Source organism: Anas acuta, chromosome 8 (assembly GCF_963932015.1).
Source record: "Anas acuta chromosome 8, bAnaAcu1.1, whole genome shotgun sequence".
Classification (NCBI taxonomy): Eukaryota; Metazoa; Chordata; class Aves; order Anseriformes; family Anatidae; genus Anas; species Anas acuta.
Genome location: NC_088986.1, coordinates 22,482,843 through 22,499,475, shown reverse-complemented (window position 1 = coordinate 22,499,475; position 16,633 = coordinate 22,482,843). Strand labels below are relative to the sequence as shown.

Below are 16,633 nucleotides of genomic sequence, written 5' to 3'. Positions count from 1 at the left end.
CAGATGGGGGTGTTATGGGAACCAGGGGGAGATAAGGTCTTTGTGTGGGATGCTCCCTGCTGAGACATGACCCATCCTGAGGGACTGGCAGAGACTTTCCATGGGGTCCCTTTCCTTGCGTGTTCCCCAGAGCCCCAGGATCCTATCCCATTGGCATGTGGGATCCTCGCCTTGCTCTGCGAAGATGCAAATGCCCCAGAGGAAAATCTGCAGAGCAGAGTGGCTCCCTCCAGCTCCAATTCTCCGGGGTTTCTCATGGGAAGATGTGTACTGGCCATTTCTAGTGCTGCCTGAGGCCACCGGGAGGAGTTGTGACAAGGGTGGGAGAGGCTGCGGCTGGAATTTCAACGCCTGGCTCCAGGAACCTGGATGCAGCACAAACATCCCAAACATTTTCAATGGATTTTATTTCGTTTAATAAAAAACACCAACCAAGCTTGCATGTATATCTTATATATATAAATATATACAGTATATATAAAACAAATGCATCCGGACAACGCCTCTCCCTGTGGCACGAACCGTAAGGCATAGAAAGGAGTGTCCTAACAGTCCTATTCTTGGCACTACAGAGCGACCTCCCCACTACATCCCCCCCCCACTCACAAACGCATGCTGGCTTTTCTCTCTTCTTTGGCTTTTCGAGGCGGCAATCCTCAGGGAAGCAACGCAACGCTGCCAAGCCCAAGGTCTTCCTCGCATCTCGGACCGGTCCAGGCAACCCAGGAAGGATGCCCCCATCTCGTCGCGCTAACGGGATTCTCGCAGTCTAACGGGAACGCCGCTGCCTCTGTGGCACGAGGGACTCGGGAGGGGGATGGAGGGTCGGGTGGATACAACGGGAAGCGGTGACCGAACAATTTCTTCTTCTAGGGTGAGCCGGGGCAGGGGGAGCAAGCTTTGCATCTCAGCATGGTGCTGGGCAGGAGGCGTCCGCAGGCTGAGATCAGCAGAGGTTTCTTTTTGCAGTCCCATACAAAAATGGAAAACAACAAGGGTGAGACTGTCCTTAACTGAAGAAGCTCGTAGTATATTGAGCAGAAGCAATAAACCTGACAATAACAAGAAAAAAAATGGTGGCATTATCCCAAAAGGAAGGAGGAACCTTGTCACTCACGAGCGGTTCAGTTTGCTCCCGCTTCGGTCCCAATGTTCAGTTCTGGGTTGGGGTTGGCTTTTTTTTTTTTTTTTTCTTTTTTTTGGTATTTTTTGTATTTTTTTTTTCTTTCAGCACAAACAAGTTGCGAAGCAGGACGGGTGCTGTTGTATTTTCTCCTTCTGCGAAGCAGCTGCCTCCAGTCGTTAATTGACTGTGGGCACTTGATTCCTCTGTAAACTATATTCCTTTGCCTTCAGTCTCAGGTTGGCAATACTGTTGGCCATATTCATGCCCTGTGCCGGGCTGGCGTTGGTACACGTGGCGGAGTAGGTGGCCATGGCACTGCGGGGTGGAGAGAAAGAGAGAAATCATCAGGTCAGACAAAGCAGACGCGCCGCAGAGAGGTTAAACCCCAGGGATCCCATGCCTGCGGGATGTGTTTCTTATGTGAGCAAGGAATTGTCACAACCTTTTCTTTAACGCCCTTGTAAATCTCCGTGCTGCCGTCCACAAACTCAGGGACAGCCAACGCCGGAGCTGTTTTAGTCAACAGGAAAATTTCCACTTCCTATTCCCTAACCCAAGAGGTTTGCAATGAGGTCAGGGTGCCCGGCCTGCCAATTAGACCATTGTCCTTAGAAGCATTCCCACTGGAAGCAATATCTTTTTGATGAGACCAATTTTTGGTTTTATTGCTTGAGAAATCACGTCACTGCTGAAACACATGTTGCTTCAAAGAAACACCCTGGGAAAAACTCATTTCAACAATTGTGATATTTTTTGGTCGCAGTGTTTTGGAATGAAAATTTCCACTTTTTTTTTTTTTTTCCCCTCGAAACTTCAGCTGATCGTATAGAACATGCCTTAAAGGCTGAGGGAAGAAAAAACAAAAAACATTTTTCTTTCCTTCAAATCACGTCTTTGTTCGTGAAAAGCAGTACTTTTGGCAGCAGAGGCTGAACAAAGATGTCAGAGTCCTTTCTTATCCTACCAAAAATTTGCAAATCTGCTTTCCAGACCACTCGAAAACTCGTTTAACCCATGCATCCCAGGTTTTCTTTCTCCCCCTTTTTTTTTCTCCCCCCTTTTTCCTTCCAGCTCCAACCTCCACGACTGGAAGAGCCTTTCCAACAGCAAATCTTCCTGGAGGGCCGTGGGCGTTTGCTGCACGCACAGACCCAGGCCATGGGTGTGCACACCCGTCCCAGAGCATCCCTGCCTCCGTGGGGCAGAGCCGACCTGCCACAAGTTCAAACACAATTCAGAGCTGTCTGAATCCCTGAGCTTTCGGGAGGTGCAGACCAGTGGTATTAGTAGGTCCTGTCCCAGGCCATGTTTCTCACGTTATAATCAGGGGAAAGAACTTCTCCAGCAAAAACACGATGGCTTGCAGCCATGGAAATGGCAGGTAAGACCTGTGGATATTCAGCTGCTTGCACCCACCCAGGGAAAAGCACCAAAAACTCTCCCCAGGAGAAGAAACATTTGAGACACTTTTAGGGTCTCTAAGAGCTACTGGAAGGACATGGCGGAAAGAGAGTGAAATAAGCACGTTAAAATAAAGATACATCCTTGAACATACAGACTTATCCTTTCTTTTTTCCTTTATTCCTTCCGAACAACCCAAGAAATTTCATCCCCTCCAGCAGCCCCGAGTGGAGGAGCTGGTGAGGTGAGCTGCAGCACATCCCCGAGGCTCAGGGATGCTTCAGCTCCTCCCAACATGGGGTGCATCTGCTGCCCTTCCCTGGGGACCAGGACACGATGGGTCAGCATGCCCGGAGCGTGCCCCAGCCAGCCAAGCACCCCCTCTCCATGCCCACCTTTGGGATGGGGACCTCACACTCTGCCCCATACACAAGCCCTACAACTGATGGGAAGGTGTTGGGGAGTCTCACGGGGTGTATGGACAGCCGTACCTCTCGTCTACAGGGCACAGCTCCCCCGCAGTTTTGTGCTGGAAGGAAGGAGAAGAGCCTGAAGGATGCTCCAGCTCAGATAAAAGAGGAATTTTGTCCCCGTTCTTTTGCAGACATTCATAAATTTGGCTGTATTTATGACTGCTCCACTATCTCCCTTACTGAGACTCAGGTTTCCTCCCCTCCTCCCTCTCCCTCAAGATTTTTTTTTTGGCATCCCAACCCGTATGTAACTGCTCCGCTCTAAAACTCTGGGGAGCCTCTTGCTCCCAGCTCCCCAAAGGTGTGGGGGAAATTGCTGCTGGCCCCGAAACCTCTGCTAATCCAAAAAGTTACAGAAACACGCTCCTTTAGCAAGTTACTCCACAAGGAGCTGCACACATGAAGGCTGTCTCCAAATATTGTTATGGCTTCAGGGGGTTGCTCCAGAGACTCTCCGGGGTCTAAATAATGGTTGAAATCATCCCGCAGCCCCCCCTCCCACCCTGCTCAGGCACAAAAGCCACCTCCTCCTTCTCCTCAGCTGCCTATTTTCACGAAACACAGAGGAACATCATGTTTCTGAGACCCAAAATCCTTCTTTCAAATACAGTTTTCAATGGCCCACGGAGTCAAAGGTTGTTGGAGTGGGAAGTGCAGGCTGACAGCGCGACTGCTAGCCTTGTTTTCTTAGGAACCTACGCTAAAAAATGTCTAACCAAAACATTTCAACTTCAAAAAATAATAGTATCTACTTGGCTATCTCTGTGACACAGATCTGCAAATAGCTTGGGTTGACCTGTGGCTGAATGTATTTGGAGAATAAACACTCTGATTGAAAACTTTCCCCAGATCTAACAGTAAAAACAGCCACGACCACGCAGCTCTCAGCCGTGCTCCCAGCCCCAGCCCAGACTTGCTGTTAATCAGAGCCTGGCAGGGCAGCTCGAGGAGCTGGGGAAGGAGCAGAGGGCCATGCAAACACTCTTCACGGCTATTTTTCACCGAGAGTCCAATATTTTAACAATCCTACCGAGTTCAAAGCCTACCTGGGGCTGGGACAACCTGCCCCAGGTGCCCATTCAAATGAAGATGACCGAAGAGATGAGAGAATCATTCAGGTTGGGGAAGATCTTTAAGATCATCTGCTCCAAGCTCTAACCTAGCACTGAAATCCACCACTATACCATGCTACTAAGTTCGACATCTACACGTTTCTTGAAGACCTCCAGCAGGATTAGAAAGCCTGGGGAAAAGAAAGTATCCAAGGGTCCTGGCCAACCTGCAGTGTGGAAACCAACAGCTCTGCTCCCCATCCCATTGCAGGGGCAGCGGGAGGACGATGATCTGTCCTGCTTCAGTGTGTCAGCCAGGGGGAAAGCCTCTACACTGCAAGTGCCTTTGCTGAAATGTCTTAGCTTAAGACAAGGGGAAGACATCAAGACATTGGGGAAGCGTCTTCTCACCATGGAGAGGCACAGCCAGGTCTGGATGTCACCTCAAGGGAAAAACATCTTCCCTAAGGCTTTCCCTTCTCCCTTGCACGCCCCAGATGCCTTGGGCTTCCCCTTGCCCAGAGCAGCCCCAGACAGCCCTTCCCGGTGTGCCCCTGGAAGTTACCTTTGCAGGGTCTTCTCCTAGAAGCCGTTATGAAGCCCCTCGTGTAAACAACATCTTGGGAGGGACGATCTATTTTTAAAAGTGTGAGAGGTAGAAATGAGCCACGAGTGTTCAGCAGGGTGCTGTGACCAGAGCAGACTTAGCAGGGCGGGGAAGGACCTGTGCTTCTCTCCCCTAAACTCACCACCCAGATTCCTCCCTGGCACGTAACACCAAGGAGCATTTCACAGAGAGAAAGCCTTGACTTCTGAAGAGGGGCTCTGCCAGACAGCAGTCCTCAGACAAAATCTGGAGGCAAGGGCCATCTCCAAGACCAAAGTGGTGGTCCTCAAAAGCATCCTTTGCAGTACCCGGAGTGCACAAACCTATGACTTCTTGTTCTGGAACTACAGGGTGGACAAGGGTGACCCCATGGAACTGAAGCAACAAAAAACTATCAAGGAGGCAGACCTCACTGTGCAAAATTAATATTTAGGGTTCAAGAAGATCAAGGTGACTAAGGAAGAGAGGGCCTGGGCCTGGTTAACTCCTACACGTTCCTGGCTGTGGCAACACCAGATGAACAGGAAGAAATCCAGCCAAGGGCTCCAAGGTCCTGACCAACAGTGAGGCCGCTGTGCTACAAACACACACCAACCTCATTTTTAACGGCCTGCAAGTCAGCTGGCTCCCCACAGACCAACAAATCCTGTGGATCTTGCGTCCACACCCAGTTCCCACTGGGTTGCAGACAGCACGGAGGCCTGTGACGTGCATGGACATCCCAGCTCGTTGGAGCAGGCCAGGGCTGACTCATTTCTGCTTCTTTATTGCCACCCCTTTAGCAGTGCAGGCTGCAGGAGCTGGACGTTGAACCTCAGTGTGCCACCCAGAGACACCTCACCCTTACTGCGGGCAAACCACAGCACAGCACAACGGCATGTTCACACCCATGCGTGTGCTTCAGCAACTGCGTCCCAAGGAAAGGTTTCTCCTGTGTTTTAAACTGGATGCACAAGGGAAGCAAGTGCAATCTCTTCTGTTTTTGTATACGTTTACCTGAGTCTCTTTCAGTACTTCCTGAACTGCAGAGAAGGGAACCAACTGTGGGAGAGCCACAACGATGCTGCACCAAGCCCACCCGGCAAACCTGGCAGTGAGATGGACTGGAGTGGGAAAAGCTAAGGGAAACCAGGGGGGTGGTGAAACTGCTGCACCCTCCAGCTGTCCCATGTGAATATAAGCAGCCTGTCAGAGCTATTAAAACAAACACATCTGAGAACCACTCTCAGGCTGCTCTAAATTGTGCCAGAAACTGGCGAGCCCCAGAGGGGTTATTCACTCACCTGTAAGGCGAGGCAGTACCCCAGGAGAGATAGTCGGTGGGTCTCGGAGCTGGGCGAGGTACTATGGGCTGCTCCACAGCGGTCACGTCCCCTGAGTAGGATTTGAGCAGAGAGGCGTTCTTGCTGGCCAGCATGGCCCTCTCATTCCGGCGAAACTTCGCTCTCCGGTTCTGGAACCACACCTGGGTTGGGAAGCACACAGATCCACCATGTCAGAACCAGCTCAGAAAGACTGGGCGTGCTGTACAACCCTTTGGGTTCCGCAATTCAATTTCACCTTCAGGCTTGCAAGCTAAGAGCTGAGCAGCTCGAGTTAACGTGAGCAGCCTGAGCACAGGACATGTGGACTTGGATGATTTCTTCTGCCATACTGAAGCACCCAGGATGGCAGCAGCCGGGTGAGGTGTGTCTCCACACAGGCTGTGGGAATTACCTGAACTCTGGCTTCAGTGAGGTTGACTCTGCGTGCAAGGTCTTCCCGTACAAAGGCATCGGGGTAGTGTGTCCTCTCGAAGACCCGCTCTAGTGCCTGGAGCTGGCTGCTGTTGAATGTAGTCCTGTTCCTTCTCTGCTTCCTTTTCTTCTTCTCTTCTGAGTTCAGCTGATCATCTAGGAGAGAGAATTGGAGATATGAAAGGCTAGAAATTTCAGAGCCCGCAGCAATGGGGTGATGTGCGTGTTAAGAAGCAGCAGGGCAGACAAACACAGGTTCCAGTACGCCTCTCCTCACTGCTTTACATCTCCAGAAGCTCCTTTGATTTGCAGCCCAGACATACCCAGAAGTTGCCCCTAGGGGGTCAGCTACCTCAGGAAGGTTTCACATCACTTTTCAGGAAGACTTTTCTCCTCCACTCCCTTACCCTCATCTGTCTTGTAAGCAACATTCATGTATGTAACAAGTGCACTTGGGCCAGATCTCAAGCTACCCCATCCCTCAGCTTCCTTACCTCTAAACAGAAACAAAAAAGTGAAAATGCACCTCCCCGTTGTGACAATGCTGGAAACCTTTCCCGAGCATGAAGAACCACAAAGCCCTGGACTTCATGTTTTTTAGAGGGACATAACAGAGCCCTCAGGGGGAAGCACAAGTCCCAGGCCAGCCCTCGCTGCCTGAGGAGGTGTGCACAGCTCTGTGTAAGAAAAGGGCAAGGAACCAGCCATGACCCCGTGCTCGGCTCTAGCCAAGGCAGCACCATTCTCAGTGCATCAAAAGACGAGCACAAAACTTCTCACTTGTATGCTCACACAAGGATACCGAAAGACATTGAGTTGGACGTGGATAGCATCATGACAGGGAAGCAAAAGCCCAGTGAAGGAGAGGCTGAGCACATCGGACATTGCTGGCTGAAGAAGTGTTGCGTTCTCCCCAGCAGTCCCTTCCCTTGCCAGCAAGGTGGTGAGCAGCAAACATTGGCTCATAAGAGGACATCTCGTGTTGTGCCTGGCAGTAAATCAGTTCATGCACACGTCTGAAGTCCCACTCCCTGCACCTAGAGTCACCAGAGTAACTCCGAAACTCTCAGCAACTCCGTAGCTCTCAGCAAACACCCACTCTGCACCACCTCCCCGTTTGGGAGCTATGAACACGCAGGGCGAGGGACGGCTCCAGAGATCTGAATCCTCTTCATTAGCACAAGCTGGAGGCTATGACACTTTTTTTTTTAACGCTAGCCTACCTGTGCTGAATTATAACCACTCGCCAGCACAACAAACACTTCGGCCACCATGGGAAGCCACATGGAAGCACAGGAGAGCAAGGCACCAGCCTGCAGGAGCAGGAGGCCACGGCTGACCCCATAAAGCAGCCCTGAGCTGGCTGCAGGACTGGAACGCCATTGCCTTGCATTTGTCCTTAGTTAAGGGTCCCGGTCCCCAAATTTCAGGACACCACTTAACCCTGTGCGTGTGTGGGATCCCACCCAAACCAGCAAGGCGTTTCACGCTCCCAAGCACACTGGGAAAGCAACATCAGAGCGGCCCAACCTGCGAGGATCTGAGCCAATATGCCCAGGAATACACATCAGTGTGCACTCATTATTGTACCTAAAAAAAGGCACATGCCAGTGACTTAGATTTGATGTTAATTAACAAGCCCCTGGGCCCAGCTGACAGTCTCACCACGGCTCGAACCACCGTATGGAGTTGCAGAATAACCCCCCGCCCATCCTTCCTGCTGCCATACAGCGATCTGACAGCTCCCCTCGTCCTGCCCTTCTCCAGGGGTACGTAAGGCACAGAGAGAAGCTGACGAGGAAATTAAAGCCTCCGGCTGCCGTCCTCACCACCCGTTTGTGTGGCTTTGCACGGCCCATCTGGTAACGGTTACCGCACCTGAACACCTCTGGAGCAGGGCCCATCCGTCTGGGAACAAAAGGACATTCCTCTTAAATTAAAGCAGGTTTTTCAAATTCCTGCGGGTTTACAGCTCCTCCATCCTCTCTGGGGCAGCCTGACAATCCCCAGCAGCCTCCCTTGCATCCTGGGGACTCCTGGATGCAAAATCATGCCCCTAGCTCTGGGGCAGCATCACCACGGGCCTCACGGAAAGCAGCAGCAAACTCCTGCACCTTCCGCTCTTGACCGATCCCCAAAGCCTTACAGAAGGAGGTCAGTGATTCCCCCCTGGCCCTCCTGGTGAGTTTTGATGCAGCTGTGCACCACGCCGTACGGCACAGAGAGGAGAACAAGCCTCAGGGCACGACTGTCCCTGCGAATGGCAGAAATGTTGCAAGATCAGCTGCTGGGAAGGCCAACGTCAACACGGGTATTTTTCCTCCTTCTGAGCTCTCCATCTGATGTTTCTTTCTGGTCAGGCCGGATGGATGAATCAAGAAAAGCTTTTGGAAGCCCTTGGGAGCCCCCGAGGTGTTTGAAGCATCCCTTCCTGCCCAGGAGACCCGGCTGGAAGGAGCCCAAGGCCGTCGGGCCATTGCTCAGATCCTGTGCGACGGCTACACACGAGGAATCGTGAGCACATCGCCCCGGGGAATGAGAAGAAGTGGCCAAAACCTGTAAAAGGCTGGAGAACAAGAAGCCCTCCTGCCAAGCACGTTAACTCAACTTGCCCGGTTTCCTCCTGGAGCAAAGCGAGACACCGGTGGTGATTCACGGCTCACCTCGTAATTGCTGGACATGAAAATAGAAGGGGCCAAGGAGCGGAAAGCTGCAGGCAGCCACTGCACTGACTCACAGCCAGGTCACCTCCACCACCGGCTGGCACGGGGCAGGGGTGTGAGCCACCCCCATCCCAGGACGGAGCGGGATGGAGGCGGCTCGATGGCTACGCACAACTTGCCGCGGGGCTCTGAGACCTCCTTTCGCTGCACATCTGGACCCGCACAGCCCAGCTGGAGCCAAACATCTACAGGAATTACGTGGGTAGTAGAAAGAAAAATAAAATAACAGCCGTATTAGCCCGGAGCTGGGTCGGTCAGCCCTAAAGAAATCCTTGCGCTGCCACACGGCCATGCCATATGCTGATTAAAAACTGCTAACGAGGGAATGCAGCCACCTAAACCTCGCGTGTCTGCGAATGTCACCTTGCTCGCAGCAGTCCTGGGCAGCCTTCAACATGTCAGCAGGGGATTTTTTTTCCCTGCCATTATTACTTTATCAGAAAACAGCTCCGAACACGGAAAAATGGTGTTCCTAAATAACATTGACAGCACGAGCGTCTGGAGTCAGCAGAAACTGAGAGAAGAGGGAAATAGCTCTAAAGCCTTTGAGATGGGTCAGAAGTCTTTCATCAACATTCTTTTAATCAGAAATATTTGATTACAAACAGCGTTCTCCAAAGCCACGCTGCTCACAAACACGTCCCCCAGAGAGATTGAAGCGCACGTTTCTCCTCTCAGGAACCCAACGCTGTAAAGTCTGGGAATTTCATTTCAAAATTCCAATGGTTCACGCTGGACCAGGGGATTTTGTTTCCTCTTTCCACATATGCGTTTTGCCTGTACGATTTCTACATTTGCCAATGACATGCAAAGCCTGGTGTCATACACGAACGCACTCCTAGGACGCTCCAGAGCCCTTTTCGCTGCTCCCAAATATTACGGCATGCAGCATCCTATCCTTTTTTTCCTTGCTTATCTCATCTCCCCTTGCAGTGGGGCAGAACCGCTGTCCCAGCATCTGCAGCCGTCACCGGGGTGTCATCAGATGGCTCCTGTTGGGACGTCGCGTTGAAAACAGAATGCTTTATAAAAGAAAACAGAGCCCAGAACGAAAATGCCTCCATGCAAGCTACAGGATCGGTATTTTTTTCCACCAGTACGTGCAACCGCAACATATTTTGGATTTCCAGTTTGCAGGAATGCTTGTACATACTTGCTTCCCTTCCAGGTCGGAACAAAAACATATTTCCAGATGGGATTTACACTGTGTGGGCAGTTCTGAAAAGTTGTGACCAGTTCTATTAAGTCCTGAACCGGCGATTATAGCACATGAATCAGATCCGAACCGAAAGTAAACAACTGGGTTTCATTAAGGGCGGGATGGAGACTTCTACCCGCAAATCATATACAGTAAGGCAGGGTTTGTCACAGCAGTTACATAAACTGTAAACCGAGAAAGAATTCCAGGAAGAAAATAAAGAATCATACTGCAATCACAGCCTTAGAAATAAGGAGTTACCAGTAGAGATTGAACACGGATTAAAGAAAAGCAAAACATCTATTGCACGGGAGAAGAAAATCTAGAAACTAAAAACCTAGCAAACAAAAATTCTTTCAAATTAAAAAATTCTGCAAGCCATAGAAACTAAAGTTTTTTTGTTTGTTTGTTTGTTTTTTGGCATAGTAGAGGAAGAAAGAAAAAGGGAGACCAGAAGGGAGAGGAAAAGTCTTTTCATTTGGGTTCACAGTTAAATTTTAAGAAGCTTGAGTAGAAATGTTTCTGTAGGTCCTCCTTTTTTTTTTTTTTCCGCCAAAATATTTCAGTTCTTTGGGTACAGGGCAGCTTGGTCAACTTAGAAAGAAAAAAAAACAACACACAAAAGGAAGGTTTAATCAAAATTAATTCTCTTTTTGTAACCCCAATATCCGGATAGGCATTCATGGGATGGCGACCAGGGTGCAAAGATGGGCGGCCTTGCTCACGTCTGGGTGAGACTCCCTTCTCTCCTGCCCTTTCTCCGAGGAGAAAATCACCGTTTCCGACAAAGGGAGGCTCAAAACTCAACTTCCCAGAAATGAAAGTTGGAGGAGACGATTTCCCGGCGGCGGCTGAGCCTTACGTACGAGACAGCTCATGGAAAGCTGTCTGCCCGACACACAAACCCACCTGATTACACAAGCGAGCTGGGACGAGCCACAAGGGACTTTTGCCTCATGGTGGATGCCGGAGGTGATCTGGTGTGCCACAGGGCATGGGATCTCTCCACCATCACATGCGCAGAGGGCAAAATAGACCCCGGAGAGCACCAGACTCAAGCCTGGCCAGAGCAAGGCTCCAAGGGTAACCCTACATGAGATGTTCGCAACCTGGAAAGTCTCCTTCCAGCCCCAAAACATCACTTTGGCAGAAAAAAGCCTCACATCTCCTTTCCCTCAGTTTCTTTCCCGTGTCCGTGGGTGAACTGGACGGCCAGGTCCACCTCTGGTTTTGTGTCTTCCCTTCCAAGCAGCACAGAGAAGGATGCGGCTCCTCCGGGCAGGAGCCTGGTGCCCGGCAGCATCTGTCACCGAAACGGCCTTCCCCAGTGACACAAGGGGGGCACGGGGACCCACAGGGGTAAGATTTTGTGCTTAGAAAAAAAAAGGAATAAGGTTTAATGTCAGGGTGCAAAAATGCTACACGGAGAAATCCTAATCACCATAAACCAGACACGACAAAGATGGGCAGTACAGAATAAAGGTGACACTGAGAAAGACCTTGAAATAAACTAAGATCTGAGATGCTAATTAAATCACATACTGAAGCCAGCCCTGATGAGCAGGTTTCTATTTGTAACTACAGGTCGGGCTGCAGGAACTTCTGAACTATCATTCTGCTCCCATCGCACAGCGCTGGCTGAGCTATATCCTAACCTTTGCTGCTTGTTTTTTTTTTTCCTTTTCATACCATCTGCGCACAAGACCTCAAATTATTTCAATTACACAGCAAATCCAAGTATCTGAAGTTCCAGCCGTGTCAGGATCACCAAAAACACAGGGGGGGGAAAAAAAAAAAAAAAAAAGAGAAGAAAAACAAAGAAACAGATGCTGTATTTTTCTAGTACCCTTCACTTTTGATTATCTCCTAAACTAATCAGGTTCCCTTCTTTCACAAAAAGAAATCATTTTGCGAACGGAGCGTGGGACTTCAGAGAGGCAATACCGGATTTTTCATATGAAAACCAAGTTTTAATATTAAATGGAAAAGCGTGTGTGTTTCCAGCGTTACCCGGGGGACTACGGCAGTTCATCTCCAAAGTGTCTGCAATGTGGAACTTATCAGGATAATTTCGAGCTGACCGCATACAAACAATTACATATCATTACCGAGCTGTGAATAGCTTTTGCATGGATAGCGTGCCTACAGCCTCCTGCGGCACTCAGCTCTGCCTGCCAGACTAGGGGAGCTCGATGAGGTCCCGCACAGCCTCGGCTTCCCCGGTGCTGGCTGGAAATCCTCGCTGCCCTCCACCAGTACCAGCTCCTCTTGGCAGCTACGAGCCCCGTCCTTATCAGATGTAAGACAAAGCTCCTTTTCGGGCTGGTTTCAGCTCTTATCTGGTGGGAACCTGCAGAGCACATGGGCAGTTACGGTGGCTACGATGCGCGGCCGAGCACGTCAACGCCTCTGCTGCTACCACGTCCAGCAAGCAGCGACATCGGACAAAAAAAATGTAATCATGATCCAATGGAGAGCCAGAGATTCTTCCTAGAAAGACACAACGCTAAGCGTTAATTACTGGGAGAACGTTTGTGGGGGCAGACGTACACATCCTCCTCCACAAATTGGTACAAAGCCATCAAAAGTCCCCCTAGATCCCGCAGACGAGTCTGAGCCGTGCTGTAAGAGCTCTGCTCTGATATTCGCTAGGGTTTTCCTTCTGGGCATCCTACAGCTCATAAGGCATACGGCTCAGTCCTGCTCTCCTAACAAGCCTTTCCGCCAGGTCTTGGGGTCAGAGCGTTCCCATCATACAATAAGCGCTGTATGGATCTCATAAGCTCCAAGGCACAGTATGTTATGTGTTTGGAATTCCTCGTATGCTTTTATACTTTGTTTTACATATTGTAATTTTTTTTTTTACATGCATTACCACATTGATCCTCGGAAAATTAATTAAAAATAAAAAAATAAAAAAATCACATATAATCAAAAGCAAACACATAGTTTTAAAGCCTGCCAGCGGCAAATCATGTTCTGTGAGACTGCACTTTGTAACTGACAGAGAGACCAAACCACCAGGCCGTGGCTGTCATCCAGCGGCGTGGATTTACCAGGCTGGGGAGGGGACAGGATCCCACAGGCCCCCCGAAGCCCCTCGTGAGGGTAGCCCAGAGCCACAGAAGCACTGGGTTTTTGACAGAGGGGCAGGAACATGAACGTACGGCCCCAATGCCGTACCCAAAGGTGTCGCATCCAGAATCAGTGCTGGTTCATCCCCGTCAAGCCAGAGCATCCTGGATTTTGTAGCTTTGTGTTAAGATCCCGTGTCATCGCGTTTGGCAGGGCTGAATGTGCCCCCGCAAGGTCAGGGGATGGCCTCCAACGCCCACATCCTCTTCCCCCCAGCTCCCCTTCCCATGCCGTGCGGCCTGATGTTTCATCTGAGGAACGGCCTCCGCGCAGCCAAGATCACGCTCGCTAACCTCCGCCCTGCTCCATCCGTATTTTCTCAGTTCCAAAGCTGCCTCCCTGCTCCCTTGGTCCCTCCCTGCCCTCGTTCATTCCAGATAACGCCTGTCTTCTCTTCTCTCCTCTCCAGCACCCTTTCTTGTCCTTTTTGCAAAGGCTCGAGAAGCCGGGTGCCTCTTTAACCCTAATGACATATATCCAACACACAACTGCTCAGAAGATTTGACTTCCAAGACAAATTTGCTCTCAGCTTGACCGTGTACCCAGGACTGCCCAAGGACACGTTATTCATCTGTGCTCCATGCTCATACCCACCGCAGTAAGTTCCATAGGGTCACACATTATAGGCACGCAGAATTATTTCCACCCACTCTTCTGGGTTTCCCCAGTGTCCTCTTTCTCCATACGTACAGTCATGAGCCACCGACCCGCAGCTGGACACAAATCACACCTACGCCCCAGGTTTCAGGGAACAACACGCCTTCTGATGGAACAAGGCTTGAACAAGAGATTACAGAGCATGCCAGGGAGATTCCCTCATTGTAGGGACCACATGGGGGGTGGGTTTTGACTCCTTCCATAAGAAGTCGTCTTTAGGAGACAGAAAAACTGATGTGGTGCCGGGTACTTCAGCCCTTCTGGATGGTACATCCCATTTTTTTCAAGGTCTTTCCAGCCCTCAGAGTAGTCCCTGAAACCTAAATGAAGAGAAACCACTTCTACTCCTGCTCCTGATGGCCACGGGTTCTGCATGCTGAGCCCCCTGCCAGTGCTCGTGTAGACGGATGCATCAGCCAGGAGCCACGAAGCTGGGACCCTGCAGCACCCCTCCAATCATTCCTCCCATCCAGCACCCACCTAAGCACCAAATAAAACTGCTTTTATTATATTTTCCTCTTGTATTTTAAGAAGTAGCAAAAAGGCCCGCTGAACTGCAGCTAGTGAAGCCTTCTAATGGGGGAAAATCAGAGATGGCTTTGCATGAGGACACAAAAAGAAAAAAAAAAAGTTTTTGCCAGGGCAGGAAAGGGCTGCTTTAGAGGGATTTTTTTTTTTTTTTTTTTCAGTCCATATATACATTGCAAACGAACCACTTGGCATTTCAGGCTTTTCAGATGTCTCATTTCCAAATGTACGTGCGACCTGAGCGAGCAGACAGTGACCCGTGGGCTGCGCGTGCCAGCTGGCCCCAGCGGTGCACAGAAACAGTTCTCGATGGATATTTCATCTGTTCATCATCAAACGGCACGGCAGGGCAGGCTCAGCTCACCTCGCATGACAGCAGGGGCTGTTCCTGGAGCCCAAAAAGGCCATGCCAGGACGGGGGGCACCGGGGAGAAGGGAAGGGGCAAAGGATGGCGCGAACACCGAAAGCAGCTCCCCAAAGGCTGCGCTCCCCTTTCATTGGCATCCAAGAACAAATGGGTTTTGCCCAAATCCGGCCACCGCCTCGACAAAGGATCGTGCAAATCAGGCCGGAGCCGTTGCAGAGCTTCACTCAGAAATCCAGATTTTGACCACTAATGCATTTTATGGGTCCCTCTTGATCACAAATGGAAAACCGATGATATACGAGGTCCAGGAATAATAGAACTTGAGCCCGGCTGTCAGCATCCAGCCCACCTGCCTCTTCCAGGGGCTGAGCATCCCGACAGGGAATGCATTCCTCGGGTGGGGATAAAGGGCCTTTATAACCCATATGGCCAGAGGAGGTAAAGGATTAGAGCACTTCGGGACATTTCAAAGAGGAACTTTCTTGATCCAGCGGCATTTAGCAAAACAGGACAGAGGAGGGGATGGAGCAAGGGCTCCGGTGTGCTCCGCGCCCCAGCTCTGAGGGATGCCAAAAGAAAGCAGGCTGCGACCCACCTCCATCCCCAGCCCCTTCTGGACAGCAAATGCATTTCACATTAGCTAATAAATTGCTACATCTTATGTTTCTTAGCCTGCTGGAATGATGAATATTTTGGAATGTATTTGCAATGGTTCCCTGCCAGAGGCGAACAATCATCTAGAGATTTTAAATCAAAAGGCTGAAAAATGGAAACCTCTGTATTTCCAAAAAGCTCACTGCAGTTTGAAAAGCCCAACTCCCAGCAGAGGAGGCAGCATAATTATTGTCAGAGCTCCTGTGAATTGGGGCAAATGAGTGATATGTTGGAAATGACACTCCCTAATACGGATTAATAATCTTTGCCTCCAGGTGATGAATATATTATCAGATGTTTGCTTTTTGCTGCCCTCAATCAGCCTGCAGTCAGATACGCTCGCCTGGAGGACCAGACGATTTAGGGGACCTGCATGGAAACACAGGATATTTCAGCCATAAAGTGCTGCTTTCGGGCTGGTGCAGAGCAAGCAGATGAATGTTACTTTTCGAGCATAATTTAACAGAATGGAAGCTTTTTCACAGGCTCTAGCTAATGAATTGCATCCGCTGCCTTCAGTTGCGCTGGGGCAAAAGCCACATCCCTGCCAAAAAGAGGAATAACTGGCCCAGAAGAAGACTCGATAGCTCACCCAAGGTGGCCCAGCTGGAGAAACGTGACCATGAAGCCCTCTCCTGCTCCGGCCACCGCATCCCTCCGGCTGCAGGCGCGCGGATCATCGCACGCGCTCACGGCTGAGCGAGCTCAGCGCAAACCCAAAGCGTGGATGCAAAGCATCCACCGATAAAGGAGACCGGTACGTGGTCTTGTCTCACTGCAAGCAGCCAGGGATGGAGCAGGGCCAGGAAATAAGCTTCTCTCTCCCTTCGGAGATGGGCTGTCTAGACGCGCTGGCAAAGCTGCGGAGCCGAGTTTGCAGCGCCGCATCCTTCTTGTATACAGCCTGAAAAATACAGCAGATTCCTGTCCCCAGGCCTGTTAGTGTGGGCAGTTTTTCAAACTTCCTAATGTCAG

The 16,633-nt window shown here is 50.5% G+C and overlaps 1 protein-coding gene across 2 annotated transcripts in view; it reads right to left on the bottom strand.

Annotated features, from left to right (window-relative positions):
- Nucleotides 1–388: 388 nt before the first annotated feature.
- PRRX1 (paired related homeobox 1) overlaps nucleotides 389–16,633 on the bottom strand; it is a 35,023-nt gene continuing 18,778 nt past the window's right edge. Inside the window, exons 2-5 of one of the 2 annotated variants that reach the window (XM_068690253.1) lie at nucleotides 6,376–6,551; nucleotides 5,943–6,124; nucleotides 4,618–4,686; nucleotides 1,304–1,441 (exon numbers count right to left, since the gene is read on the bottom strand). In XM_068690253.1, the coding sequence (XP_068546354.1) occupies nucleotides 4,635–4,686; nucleotides 5,943–6,124; nucleotides 6,376–6,551 (410 nt within the window). In that variant the 3' untranslated portion in view covers nucleotides 1,304–1,441; nucleotides 4,618–4,634. Of the gene's footprint in view, nucleotides 1,442–4,617; nucleotides 4,687–5,942; nucleotides 6,125–6,375; nucleotides 6,552–16,633 lie in introns of both variants that reach the window. The other variant, XM_068690252.1, reaches the window with a different exon arrangement.